Here is a 15,464-nt window from a genome sequence, read left to right as displayed (position 1 = left end):
TCTTTGTCCAAACCTCCCCTACATTCAAGTTATATCATCAGGTTATTATATATTTATATACCTAGTTGCTTCTGTCCTAGTAATCTCCAGTAGACCAGTATTAACTGTTCACTTCAAAATTACTAACAGCGCAGTGCCTGTCAGGTCGGTGTGACAAGTTTTTGAATACACACCTGCCTTACTTGCTTTCTCTTTACTTCTGGCAAACTGGCACTTCTACCACTATGGTGCATGATGGTTGGAAAACACTTTCCTGAGATCTCCTTTTAATCATGTAGCTTCCAGTCCTGTTTTACTGTCATCAAATCCAGCCTACAGGCAGCCAAATCAAACCCTTTCCTCCTCTCCTGCCTTCATATGTTGTCTACTCCTATAACCCAGTGTTTGGCATTTTAATTCTCTTCTGTTTCCTTGCTTTAAACATCTGGAAAATAAAACTTACCTGGCAATGAAAATGGAGATAGACTGTCCTGTTCACTTTCCTCCTCTTGGTTCACCACAGGGATGTTCCCATTTTCAATATTTTCATGTCTCCCATTCTGAAGTGGTTTGCCTGAGCCATTAGCAGATTGGATTAACCGCTGACGCTGCACAGTGTAAAAGACAAAACTACCGTAAGTTTTATTCCTGACTTCCTTAACCCTGGGTTTTGCTTTCTGTCCAGCCCCAGTCATGTGAGCTTTGATGCTTCTCTTGTGTTGCCTTCCTCTTTCAGCAACAAACAAAACTGTCTGTGGCCTTTCTGTCTTTATGTCAGTGTTAACCATGCAACTCAAAATTAGTGGCATGAGCATTTCAAACCATGATTGAGAAAGCTGCGGTATCTGTTCTTACACACCATGTTTTAATAAGCATGGTTATTCTGAAGCACTCAGTTATTCTCACTCAGCAATTCCCACTCATAACAGTGACAGCACCATAATCTAGTGGTAACAAGACGTTTCTACACTACTAAAGATGGCTTACAAATGACTCATTGTCTGAGATCTCTCCTACTCAGGTCAAACTCTTCTGCCTCCTTCCCATCCCCATTCCTTGAGGTAAATATAAAGCTCCTAGGGTACTATTTCAGAAAAAAAGATTGATTGTTGTTGTCCTTGTCCAAGTATATAAGCTCTCACAAAGCTTGTATATTGCCCATACAGACATGTTTAAGACTGTTACATTCATAGTATGTAGCACAATTACAGTGATAGGTTTTAAATGTCATTATATATACCAGTTACTACACTGGAGAATGTGAGATGTAACAACAAGTTCATACTTTTGCAGAAAATAAAAATAGTTTGTTAGGTGAGATAATGCAGGATTGATAACATCTGTTATTTTAATGACAAATTTTTGCAACTTCATAGAAGTCCTCTCAATTGTCTTGAAAAATAAAGCAACAACACATCAGCCAAAAAAAAAAGAAATCTGAAACCAGTATTAACACGCAGTAATTAAAAATAGAGAAAACTTGTATCTGAATACTTTGCAAAACCTTGGTAGTGAGAATACATAAGAATATAGATCCAAAATGCCCTGGTATAGAGAACACTTTTTGCAGATATTGAACAGCAAGCAAGTATCAGCTCTCTGGGCACACAGCCATTAAGAAATATATTTTTTTCTGACCAATGAATTGCTTTAAAAAGAGAACTTTTTTAACAGAGACAACTGCTACTGTGTGCCCTATCTGACCTTCCCCTGCTGTTGACTGTACACCAACAAGCTGACTACCTAAAAATATTTCACTGTTTTACTCTTAAATTGAGCTTTTATTACAAACATATTAGAGTACTGCATTCCTTCAGTGGGGTATTCATAATGCTGGGGAGACACATGAACTGTGTTATGATGTTCAGATTCTAGGAACTTGCTAAATCTTGTATTTCCTAAATTACTGAAATTAATTTATTTGCCAGAGTAAAAACCTCCCATATTTGATATCGTAGGCAGCAAAGGATAAAATCCTGCCTTTAAAGAAGCCAGGGTTGGCAGGTTGAAAATTTCATCCAAAGTACTTCATGCAAGCTGAGAACAGTGTCACTTGGCCAATCCTGTCAGTTCAGCTGCAAGGTATGAAACTAGCAATATATGGTGGTGACAGTATATTAATTAAGAGTTAACTGAAACCTTTCGGAGCAAATTCCCCTCATGAAAAGATTTTGGTCCATTTTCATTTTGAGCTGACATCTATGAAGACTACAAAGGCAGGCAAATATCTGATGTGATCCTGATGTGATCACATCCTGATGTGGTGTGACATAGTGCTCATATAAGAGCACTTCTTACCACTTGTTGGTTAGCCTGGCCATTACCTTTTCTTAGCTTGACCACTTTTGTAATGGTCAAAACCAACTCTTCTGCTGCAGATAAAATCTGAATGTGCACACATTGAAACAAATATTTTCTGGCAGGGAGAGAAGGGAGTCCCTCTGTGACTACCCTCCCATTAAGACAAGCAGTACCGCCAGTTGGGAACCCATCTTCACATCTGCTGTGACATGGCTACTAGCCCACCTCTAGAAACAGTGCAGAATCTGAATTCCAGAATGAGCATGACTCTCTCTGCTTCATAGTCATTTATTGTTTCCATAATGAACCTACCTCATTAATGATGAGTCGGCTTGCCATCCGCATTCTGGTGCGTGGTCCAAACTTATTTGTAATCATAATCCGTAACCCAGCTTCAGGGAACCGGTATTTGGGGGGACTGGAGCAGATGATCTCATCCACCATCACAACACTGTTTTTGCCATACTGCTGCATCCCCTTCACTAATGATCACAATGGACAGAGTTAGTTGCGGTAAGACCCATCCTTCCTGTCGCCCAGATCCATAGTTTTTAGGCCCAGGCAAGGGGTAACGTTAATCTGAATGCCTGAATGTAAATCCAGTGACTTTCCTGCAATATTTCTGCAGCCTGGTACTGCAGAAATACCTGCTTCATCAGTGGTGCACCTCAACAGAAACACCTGTTCATCAGCAGTGCGCCTCATTTAGACTACATGCTGAAAGGGGATTTCACTCCACTAAGGCAGCCACCAACCCACTCTCAGATTGGTGGGAAGAGCTTTTACCCAGCTACTCCTGTTGTAGTACCAGTTTTCTGTGCTTAAGTTCCACTACAGCTTTGTAAGCCTTCTCCAGAAGCACATGCACTGTGAAAGCATAGACTGCACTCCTGAAACCTATAAAGCTATCCTACTGGATTAGGGTGCTTAATAGCTACTGATGCACATCCAGAAGTCCCTAATGTTGTGCTCACTCCTTTTGGAAAAGAATTCACAGAATATTATCAGTATTTTTAACATGACAAGACTTGAAATGATGATAAACAGCAATTGTCCAGAAAAAAAATCACGTCTTAAGTACACCTTTGCTAATATAAAGGATTGTACCAAGGTTAAAAGCTTTGTTCTGTGATCTAAGAACACAAACAGAGAGACAAAATTATATTGGGAATCAACACAAGTACTGGCAAGGACTTTGAAAGCTTAACAACAAACCAATATCCTCACAAATGCTACAGACTACACGTAGCACGTAGAGCAAGGCTCAGCAGACAGGAGACATACCCATGTGGTGTTAGAAAGCAGGGCAGAAGATATGTATATGACTGCAATAAATATTAATTATTACATGTAATAATACGTTAAGAAAAAAAAATTCTTTGCTGATTTTTTTTTACTGCTTTGCTTAGCTTAGCTTCACCCTCCCACTCCCCTTTTATATTGTTACTTACATTAAGAAGAGGAAGAGTATTTAGGAGGTAGAAGTGAAAGATAATTATTAGTGCATGATTCCAGCCAGGAAGCAAAGGAAATCTAAGGAAACATTCAACTCAAACAAAGGAATTAAAACGGACCTATTCTAAACACACAAATCTACATAGTTATTGTTCACATTGTTACAGTGATGAAATATTTTTGTTTTTCAGGAAGAAGACTGGATACATGCAGGCAAGTAACTCACATCATGCAATAAAGGTTTTGCTGTCTCAAAGCATCTTCTGACATATTTGAAGTTAAAGTATCCTTCCATCATTATTCAACAAGAAAAACCCAGCAAGCCTCTGAATCATCTAAATGAAGATGTAAATGGCTACATCTTTTACCCTCTTGCATTTGAGTGTCTTGCTTTGTTTCACTAAAAGAGTTTTCAGTGAGTACACTGGTGTCACCTGAGGAATCATAAAGAGATCTTTGGTTCCACAAGGAAATGAGTCCTTCTCCAAGAATCCACTCTGTAGTCTCGCCTTGCAGCTAAATCTCTAACAGAGAACAGAACTAGTAGTCATTTTGCATTTGGTAATGCAAACATAAAGGAGCAATTATCCACCCCCTTCTGACATTTAAAACAAATTAACCTTGCTGAGTACTGCAACTGATCATACAAATGAGAAGCCCAGCCACTCCAATGACTTTGCAGCTAGTGCGCAGCAGCTTTTCCTGTGAAGGACTATATATAGCCAGGCAAGCTACCTGGAAACCAGGCCTGACAGAAGATGACCCAACCACGGTAGCTTAACATTTGCTGTATGTAGTTAGACAAAGAAAAAGCAATGTCTGACAGCAATCCTGGTAAGGAGAAAAGGTCAGACATCTTTTAAACAGTATCATCAGATTAATTGCTCTCAAGTGAGTTTCTTCAGTCAAGTCTGCACAGTGTTTCTTAAAGCATTGTGAAAAAAGCATGAAAGCATTGCAGTTACTCTGGAACTGCTTCTTAAAGCAATAAGGAGACAGTAACAAAACATACTCAGCTTTGATAAAAGCTCAGCAATGATGTAAAATATATCACTATATATATACATATATATATGACTAACTGCAGCTGTTTTGAGTTTCTGCAGCAAATTGCTCATATATTGCCTTAACAGCTCTTCAGTCTCACTCCATATGCCCATAAATATACATATCTTGGCCCCATACAAAACAAATGGGCTCCATCTAAAAATTGCAAAAATCCCACGTCTTTACAAATGTGTGACAGTGAAAAGCCTTTTCACTTCTCCTTTGTGATATTCCTCAGACAAATATCTTCTAAGAACAGCTCTTCCTTTTAACAGATTATCTAAACTTTCACCTCACCACAAAGGGTCATCACCAACAGCCCTGTCAAAGTCAACAGAAAGCTTCTTGCTGACTTCAGCTGAGTCCTGATCTGGCCCTCAGGTATCCACATCACACTGTCCAGAAACTCACATTTTTCCGAGTTTCTCTTTTTAGGCAGACATCGAACCATGCCACCTGGTGGAAATTTGGGTCAGTATAGTAAAACCCAAGGGCAGTAAGCCACACGTTTGCATTTTATAATGAAACATTATTCAAAAAGTACTAAAACTTTGCTTTCACCCATGTGTATAGAACTCGCCCTTGAAATTGACAGGTGAAAAGCTCTCCTTTTTCTCTGCGAAACTCCTGTAGTGGGAGCTTTTATAACGTACTATTGGAAGCTATGGAAAGTAATAAAACTTACAAGCATAGAAGAGAGCTGTATAGTGTATACTGCGAACTCCCCTTTTATGTGCACATCGAGCAACAGAAAAAACATCCTTGGTAGGACAAATGTTCCTCCCCCAAAGAAAGAAGCTGTTTTCTGCGGGGAAGTAATCAGACTTCATCCCTGTGAAAAATCATTATGGTTAGACCTACACCTTGGTGAAGCCAAGGGAGGTTTTTCAGCGGATCCTGAAACTTGCTAACCACTGGTTGGAGATAAGGCAGAGGACAGCTCTAGTTGTTCTCTCCCAGTTATTAACACTGCTGCTGTTTCTGAAAGCTGCTGCTGAAGAAAGTGCAGCTCAGCTTGTGAAGCCAGCCAGGTGTCAACTAACAGCGGGTCACTGATGCAGCACACATCACAGGGCAGATTTTCATCCAACAGGAGAGAGGAAGAACAGGGAGCCATGTGACAGTTTTCCAGGACAGCTTCTTGACGCATAATGCACCCATCTACAGGGCAGCTAGGTTAACACTGCCGTCTTCCTCTCCGACAGCCCACTCCAAACCCCATCATCTCCTTAACCTCTTATTCATGTCCTCCACTCTTTACCTGTGATAATATCTACTTATCTACACTGCGAACAACGGTCCCTCCAATGCAGCATATATTTGTGTAATGGGTACTGGAGAAGGCAAAGGGAATTTGAGTGAACTGCAGTCTCAGGGCATCTTTTAAGAAAATTAAAGAAATTTGCTGAGAACAGCAACTAGTAGAAAAATCATTCTCATGAGCCCAGGCTTTCATTAGCTTTCTTGCTGTTTCTCCTAAAAGTTCTACATGTTCTTCACAAGCATTAAATAATCTTCACATTTCCTGAAAAGGAAATAGGTGGACAGGCAAGCAGTCTGTGTTATCATACCTTTACCACAGAGTGGCTATAGAGATCGAATCTTAAAAGCGTACAGCTTAAATCACACATAAAGACATCAGAACCCAACAAACACCTCAGAAGTAAAAATCATTAATATCTGTATTCTACTGCTGGATCACCTTTTTCCTGTGTCCCCACTGGAATACATCACTAACAAATTCCCTAGCAGGTATCCTCTAAACCTTGTATGACTGTATCTCCACGTCCAAGCAATGGACTTCACTACATCACAGTCAATATTCACAAAAATTCATTGTAAAATGAAATCAAAATATTTCAAAGACATTTTCACTTAATTATGCTACTTTGAGAAGTATTTTTAAATCAATAATAAACTATTGTCTAAACACCATAACTGAGACCAGAATGCTGTCACTGTATAAATTTTTGATACTACCTATCTTGAAACACTAAACCCCATCTAAACACTAACAGCAGGAAACAGCAGGATTTTCCGCATCTGCTACAAATTCCTGCTTGCCCCTATTTTTTATTAAATGAGGACACTTCCAAATGTCTATGTTGCTGCTGAGCTCAGTCTCCCAGAGTGTGAGATGTTTGCAAAGAACACAGCAAGGAGACCTCACTCATTAAGAGTAGCTCAACAGCTCACTGAATTATATGGCTTGAGCTTTTAATGTAGCAATGATTTTGCTCTACAGAGAAAAGAAGGAATGAAAGAGAGAAGGGGTAAGACAATGATAAAAACAAAGTTATCAAAAAAAAAAAAATACCCAGGGATTTTTCCTTACCTTCAGTACCCGAAGATAGGTATCATCTTCTTCCCCTTTATGATAAAGGCACAGACTGCAAAGAACCTGCATTTCTCAATTTTACGTATGTGCTTGGCAATGTATGCAGAACTATATAGTCATGTCAAAACCAGTCTCCTGAAGATCTGAACTCAACATGTAATCCCTCTTGCCCACTGATCTGTGCATGTCTTTCCATCAAGACCCAAGCCTCAGCTTTTAGTCCAAAACTAGTTTTTTTTAAGTGAAAATAACCTTCTTCCTGGCAAAAAAAAAATATTTCTTTCACAGTGTTGTATACTCATCACTGAACAGGAGAGAAAAAGGAAACAAAACTGTCCATGTGCAAAGCAGCTTGTTTTCAGAATCTCCAATCTCCACAAAATAAAATTTTGATTTTTTTTTTCAACTGGTGATCTGACTGCTGAATTTTCAAGTTAATCGAATAAATATTCCTACTTAAGATTGAATAGTAACATTGTTTTAATCAGCATTAAAGAGAAAAAAAAAAAAGGATATCCTGTGAACTATTTTTTTCCAAGTCCTGTCTGCTCAGCCTTACCTTTGCATAGTAATGGAATGGATGGGTCATCACAACTAGAGGCATAACATTTATTACCATCTTCCAGCTCATTGTTGACCGTGTCACCATTTCCAACATTCTTGCTTTTGAGGGTGAAGAAATTTTGCATCCTCACATTATACCTGAAAGTGGAAAAAGGTCTGAAAAGGCTGGATTGTTTCATTTCCTCGTCAAACTTTTAAGTGTCTGAGAACAACTTATGCAGGCAAGCAGCAAAGCGTAGATGCGTGTTCTCTGACAACTAAAATGAAGCTAAGAGAAAGGACTATCCAATTCATTGGCAAGATAATAGCAAAGCAAGGGCTGTACCTCTCTCATGAGATACAGCAGAATGTGAAAAGACACAAGAGCAGATTCAGTGAAGGCAGAACACTGGAGTTGTGGATTTTGGAGTCAGGACATTCAGTGTACAATGGGCTCTTTCTTCCTGCACCAGCTCTCAAGTCACCTCATTGTTTCTCTCAGTACAATGTTCCCCATGGCGGGCAATTGAGCATTTCTGGGACCATTGACCATAACCTAAAGAAAGAATTTTAGCACTAGGATGGGACCGTAGAGTGCTGTCAGTGAACTCTGCTAAGACCTGAGGTAGGAGAGAAGGGAGGCTGAGGTTCCAAAAAGGGTGGTTTGTCAGGGCAGGACACCAAGGGAGAAGTCTCAGCAACTTCCAGTTAAAGGTGGACTCACAGATCCTTGCAGTAGCAGTCAGATCTCTGCCTCTCCTGTCAGAGGCTGTGACAGTACACAAGAAGGATGTCATACACAATCTTGTATGAAAAAGTCTGAAGATCAGTGCATACTTAGCTGTCTATCTGTCTGGCTTTGTTCTCCAGAGGTTACAGAGCATGTGTAACAGTTGACATGCTGTGCACTTACAATGCTGTGGACTTTTTCAACAATCTTTGTATAGTGACACTTCCTCTCAACTACTTCTGAAAGCTACTTCACCTCAGTGCACTATGAAAAGGATGCAGGAAAATATTTGCTGCTGGCTGAGCACATACTTGAAACAAAACTGATAAAGCATGAAAATGCAAGGGATCATAAACAGAAACATGACTAGTTGCATTGTCCTCAGGAGGAGGGCCAAGGACAAAAACACACCAAAAGAACGATGGTCAACCAACACCTAAAGGTAACATGGAACAGAAAAGCACTTACTTCATGATAAGTATGTAGAATGAATACATAATGATGAGTATAAGGCTTTCCCACCTCAGAGAGACAAAAAAAAAAAGCGTTAAAGGCCACTCAAACAGCTGTATCCTTCACAAGTTTTATGTAGGAATGTGCATTAAATATCTAGTACAAGTCACGTTTGTGTAACACAGGATTCACATCATTAAGATTTAACAGTGTCTCAGGAGAATGGGGGCAGCAAGACTCCCACATTCCAATAAACTTGCAAAAAAAATGTAACGCATGTATTTCAGAAATGTGCTACACAGACTGAAACCAGAGCTGCTCTCTGAGGATCACAATGCCAAGGCATTCTGTCATTTCAGTGCCGAAGCACAGGCCAGGCACTCTGAGAAGACTATTTCAGAAGACAGCTATCATCTTCCACTAGAATCCCACCTTGCACTGTTCTGTAGGACACCTAGTACCTCCCTAAACGTTAACAACTAGGGTAAGAGCAGAAAAACTTTGGTTATGCTCCCTGTATCTGTGAGTCCTTCAAGTCTTATGTATAGCCTGTTCACTTAGCTAATGTTTTCAAGTTTTTAAATTTTCTTAAATTCTCCTGATCATCTTAAAAAACTATAACCAAAGAAAATACTTTGGATTTCCTAGGTGTCAAATCCAGATGTGCTTACACGGTGCATGAATGAAATCTAGGTACACTGCAACTCTATTAACTGATCAGTCTCATGGTGAATACGAGACTGTAAGGAATAGTTTACACAACTTACCATTCTATTTTCTCATCATATATGAACTAGAAGAAGAAAAAAACAGGAAACATAAATGTACATTTCTGATCTACCTTGAAAAGCATTCAAATTTATATAATAAATATCAGTCATGTCTACACAGAAGCTACTGGAGTTTTCTCCCTTTGACCCTTTCTAACCAAAACTTTCACATCTCCAAAGCACCAAACTTGGATCTTGTCAGTGACTGTTATAAATATTACTTATTAAAAGTGTGAGTGTGAGAAAGACATACGTGCTGTGCATCTGCAAATGATAGCGAAATCATGTATTTTGAAGAAACATGGCTCTGAGTCCTTTTAACAACTAACCTAGTTTTAGCAAAAGAGGAAGATATTCCACTTCTGCTTTTAGGCCAAGTGGTTACACACATTTTACTCCACCCTATGTACTTCTTGTCTCTAAATTGGAGGGATATGGGTGTGAAGGGAGGACTATTTGGTGAATAAGGTTGGATGGCTGCATCCAGAGAGTTGCAATCAACAACTCAATGTCCAGGTGGAGATCAGTGACGGATGGTGGTCCGCAGGGTCTGTACTGTTTAATAACTTTAATAATGGTGTAGACAGCAGGACTGAGTGCACCCTCAGGAAGCTTGTGAATGACACCAAGTTGAGTGGTGCAGCTGACATGATCGTGCTGCGTTCAGCTCTGGGCCACATGAAAGACATGGACCTGTCAGAGTGCAGACTGCAGTGTCCAGAGGACAGCCTGAAGGATGATCAGAGGGCTGCAACACCTCTCCTGTAAAGAAAGGCTGAAGGAGCGGGGTTGTTTAGCCTGGAGAACAGAAGGCTTCAGGGAAACCTTATTGCAACCTTTCAATACTTGGAGGGCTTCTAAGAAGGACAGACTTTTTTCAAGGACACATAGTGATAGGACAAGGGGTAGTGGTTTTAACCTGGAAGAGGGTAAATCTAGATTAGATATAAGGAAATTCGTTACTCTGAGGGTGGTGAGACACTGGCACAGGCTGCCCAGAGAAGCTGTGGATGCCCCATCCCTGGAGGTGTTCAAGGCCAGGCTGGATGGGGCTTTGGGCAACCTGGTCCGGTGGGAGGTGTCCCTGCCTATGGCAGGGGGTGGAACTGGGTGATCTTTAAGGTCCCTTCCAACTCAAACCATTCTATACTTCTACGATGCTGTGTAACTCCTGTAACTAATTGGGCTGCTAGTGATCTATACTTATTACAAATCAGACTTTCTTCCCTCCCTTGTTACCAGACACTATAAAAGTATACGTTTAGGATCTGCTACACCGTTCTAGATAAACAAAGCAATACCTCACATTGCTCTATTTAGAGAAACTTACCCAGAATCTGTGAAATGAAACTACTGTATAGAAGCAAGATATAGCCACCTTTTCTATTTAAAATAGAGGTGCAGCTCAAAACTTTTTTTTTTTTTTTTATCTCCACTAGCAGTCCCCTCAGTCAGAAGAGAGTGCTAATTGCACCATATAACAACAGCCTACTAGTCTGCAGAACTTTATAGGCTGTAGGTACAACATGAATGGACACTGACAGATGTGATGGGCATGTATTCTGTGGGGCCATATGAAGTTTTCATACTTGGACCATATTGTAGAGCTGAGCGCTCACTTCTGGATGCCACTAGAACTAGCTGGGAAAAAGTTGTTTACCAGCATGCTTAGCAGATTGGTCCTCCAAAAAGTCAAGCAATGAAACACTTTAATTGGTAAGAAAAGTACTTACAACAATAAGTACGATAACAGATAACGTGTAGTACACAGAGTCCCGGAACACAGCCCACTGGGTGAGACAAACCACCTGAAAAATTTCACAGCTTTAGACATCAAAATTAAGTGATTCTAAAGACAAAACGAAGGCCTCCACCTTGCAATCACTTAGGTGTGCGAGCAGAATTACGATTAACAATTCTGGAACAAATAATAGTTTTATGCTAACAGGAGTTTGTTAAACAATGGATCTATAATAATCACCATTGATAAAAATCATATAGAAACTTCCACTAATATATATATATATTACTATTAATATTTTAGTTTGCCATAATTTCAACTCTGAAGTACAATTCATTGTAGTGCAGCAAAACAATGGTTCCCACTTCATTCCAGTTGTGGACATATCGGACTTAATACAGAGGAAAAAAAAAAAGATACATAGTCTAACAATCTATTGAGTAGATAGACTAAATCTCATGCCTGAGTCCCAGATTCTTTGATCATAATCAGTACCAGGAGGATTAGCCACTGATCAGCTGACTGTGGACATGATATTGTATGAAAAGGAATCAGGTTCCTCTGTATGCTACATGTTCAGAGTGATGAAACTACAGCTGAACTTTGTGGAAACATTTGCTATTTGCAAAGTATATGTAAATTCTTTCCAAAATTGACATTTCTCCCCATGCCAGCTTGTTGTTTCTTTGTTTAAACTAATGGTTCTTTTTTTCTTTATTCTTTTTTATATATTTGTTCATGCAAACACCTAAAATATAAGCAGTTGAACTCCACAAACATATACATTTTACTAACCTGTCCTGCAAACAGTCCACAGACACCAACAATGCAGAGGATGTTGAAAACTGCTGAACCAACAATGGTCCCTACTCCTACATCTCCATGAGTGATAAATACACCTGCAGAATGAGCAAAATATGCATTCTTTTTAGGCCACAGGCACTTATTCAGAACATGTGCTACCCAAGAATAACAGATCATTTCGAATTTTTAGAAAACATGCTTCATAATAACTTCTCACTTCTCCATGGAATATTTTGTGCTTTTAGTCTAGTTAACAACTCCCCGTTTTTGGCCAAACATCTCTACACATATATTTTTTTATTAAAATTAAATAACTTTCTTAGCTAGTTAGTTCTACGCTAAGTCCTGCATTTCACAGGTTGGCTGTAACTGGTGTAATAATCCAATCAAATGAGTGAAAAACATTTTCAATCACATCAGGAGCATGAAATTCATTTCACACAGTATAACAAAGCACAGAAACCTTTCTCTCAGGCATTCAATATTTAGCATCTTCTTGGAATGTCTCATTGTAATAATAGATTCTTCCCTAAAAAAACAGGTAGCTATCTTGTGTGTAGTAATGTGCGCCTTTTGACTCCAACAGGCAATGAGGATTCAAATTTAACATGTTCTAGTACCAATGTTCACACTTCCTTTAGTACTGAACCCACCAATCCCTCAAATACCTATTGGCAACATAATTGTATCAGAATGACAAAAATTAAGGGCTGGAAGAGATCTCCATGGATTACGTAACGTAATCTTCAGCACTGTGACAGGACAAAACTTGAATGCACTAGAAAGCTGTGTCTTACTTGTACTTTAAATCTTTCACTGAAGAGAGACTTCAAGACTTACACTCACCTTTTTTTCAAGATTTACTTTAAGATATTAAGATATTTTATTTTATTATAAGATAATTTCCGAACATCTTACAATTTTTCCTCATCTCTGCACTTTTTCTGATTTGTCTGCAACTCTCTTGAAGCACATTAACAAGACTGGATGCAATATCCCAAATGCTGTCTAGCAGAACTGAGCAAAGCAGGATAATTTATAACGCTTAGGCTTTATAAATGGGCCCAACTTTTAATCAATTGTTATTTGCAACGTCCCACCATCAGCTATTCCTCAACTCCTGCTTCTTTTGCAATATATCAAGGCACTGTTAGATCTATAGCTCTCCAACCAGTTATTATTCCCCTTACATATATATTCACTTCCCTTTTTTTTATGCTTCTCATTTGCTGATATTAAACTTCATCTTGCTGATTTCAAATTGATGAAGATCTTTCTTCGCCCTGTTTTTGTCTTCCATCTAGTTCCCATCATTTCACTCCAGTTATTCATAAAAATAAGTTATTCATGACATTTTTTAGTATGTCTTGAGATCCATCTCCAGCTTTAAATCTAGCTTTTAATTACTAATATTTGAAAACTGCTTTTTAATAATTTAGACATATATATATAATGCACTCCTTTAGACTGTATTCCCCTAAAGTGTGTAAGAATGTCAGTCACTACAGTCGCAGAAAGAATACTAAAGCTTTACTAAAAACAGATGTATCATATTTGCTGCTTTCCTCCTTCCCTACCAGTGTAATCCAATGTCCTTCTTTCTCTTAATAGGTACTGTTTTTGCCATCTAGACCTCCTTTCTATAAAAATAATCCTTAATAGTACAGAGATTACTTGAAAAAATCCGTAAGTAATGTACACAGAACATCATGTCCTTCTGACTTAACAGATCTGACTTATCTGTACATTAATTTGTTCTTTTCTACTGTTCTTTGTTCTCCTACTTCCTTACTAAAATTAATTCCCTTTATTTGTGAAGAAAGAAGCAAAAGAGGCATCAAATACCTCAAATTCTCTCTCAGGGGACTGCAATAAATCTCTTCTTTTACTTCCTATGCTCAGAATCAGCCATTCCTCCCTGTGTTTTGAGAGGAGATTCACAGTTTCATGAGATATTTTGAGTAGTTAATTATACCATGAACCACAGACTAGCTGACAGCTGCAATTGCTGATTATAAATTGACAGAAGAATAGTATTACTTTTGGATACTTTTGCTTGATCTGCTGCTGATTTTTTAACAGATCTCATGAAAACTAGTGTGTGGGCTCCATACCTATAACAGATGCAAACAGTTCTGGTGTGGAGCTCCCTGCAGCCATGAATGTAGCCCCAGCAACATCTTCACTCAAATGTAGTTTCTGGAAGATAAGTTTTGGTTATGTCAGTATTGGTTCTTTGATTGTATTGCACAGTTCCGTAGCTGCAAAGATAGAAGCCTGTCATTTCTGGTGCTATTTCACAGTGCTATTAAAGAATGAACAGTCACTGTGATACAGAAACAGACACCGCCTCTTGGGAAGGCAAATATGCTTTGGACAAGTAAAATGCTTTTACCCTAAGCTAGAGAGGTGTCAGATGATACTACCTACTTATAAATAACTGATTAGCTGATTGTGGCTTAGATGTAGGTGATTAGACAAAAGCATTTCTGCAGACTCAAAAAGATTGTAAACTCAAAATGCATTCATGAATTCACTTCTGGTACTTTAAACACAATCATTCAAGAGTTAAGGCCAATTCCTCTGGTCTCTGTAATTTCAAAATTGACAAGAGAAAAATATAATCTCTGTGAATGAATCTTATTAACAGCAGGCCTAATTCTGTCTTCACTTATGACTGTGTTAATCAAAAGTGAGTCCACTGACACACACAAAATTAGTCCAATTAGACACGGAGAGGCCTGCGCACAGTAGTTAGATCTATTTTTATGACAGTGTCTCTTAAGCTCTAATAGGATATAGATCCTTCAGACTTCTAAGACCAGTAGAAACATTTAACTCCACAAGTGAGCTGCATCAATTTCATAATGAGGATCTTTCCCTTGAACTATAAAGAAAATTTCATGGAGAAGCTTTTTGTTTTGAGAGTCTCTAGACTCATCGTTAGTACCTCATCTCTCTTCCAAGGACAGAGAAGTGGTTAGTGACATAAGGACAAGTACAGAAATCGTGCATTTCTCAGTCAGTATGCAACATTTTAAGCAGATAAAAATGGCATCCTACAGAACCTGAAAAAACAGAAACAGAAGCTCTTACTCTACCATGTGATCTTTAACCAGTCATACTGCTGAAGGAGCTCAAACATAAGTATGCTAACTATTTGCATTCTTCTTAGCTGTCTCAATATTCAGCAGAACATGAAACAAGAGGCAAAGATTTTTAAGAAAGATCAATTACAACTTAATTGGAACAATTCAACTGGTACAACAAATATAGTGTATAAGGTACGTGCTGAAGACAAGA

General features: G+C 38.8%; 1 protein-coding gene across 15 annotated transcripts in view; it reads right to left on the bottom strand.

The window, feature by feature from the left end:
- Window positions 1-15,464, bottom strand: part of SLC24A4 (solute carrier family 24 member 4) — a 119,067-nt gene that overhangs the window by 24,421 nt on the left and 79,182 nt on the right. For 13 of the 15 annotated variants that reach the window (XM_080594219.1, XM_080594206.1, XM_080594218.1 and 10 more), the window contains 8 exons: window positions 14,276-14,360; window positions 12,153-12,256; window positions 11,350-11,424; window positions 9,614-9,639; window positions 8,862-8,915; window positions 7,680-7,822; window positions 2,593-2,762; window positions 443-587 (listed from right to left, as the gene is read on the bottom strand). In XM_080594219.1, the coding sequence (XP_080450345.1) occupies window positions 443-587; window positions 2,593-2,762; window positions 7,680-7,822; window positions 8,862-8,915; window positions 9,614-9,639; window positions 11,350-11,424; window positions 12,153-12,256; window positions 14,276-14,360 (802 nt within the window). The remainder of the gene's footprint in view (window positions 1-442; window positions 588-2,592; window positions 2,763-7,679; window positions 7,823-8,861; window positions 8,916-9,613; window positions 9,640-11,349; window positions 11,425-12,152; window positions 12,257-14,275; window positions 14,361-15,464) is intronic. The other 2 variants (XM_080594213.1, XM_080594214.1) reach the window with 1 other exon arrangement.

Source organism: Anser brachyrhynchus (genome assembly GCF_964034855.1).
Source record: "Anser brachyrhynchus genome assembly, chromosome: 5".
NCBI lineage: Eukaryota > Metazoa > Chordata > Aves > Anseriformes > Anatidae > Anser > Anser brachyrhynchus.
The sequence above is the reverse complement of the archived record's forward strand: the minus strand, read 5'-3'. Positions and strand labels throughout refer to the sequence as shown.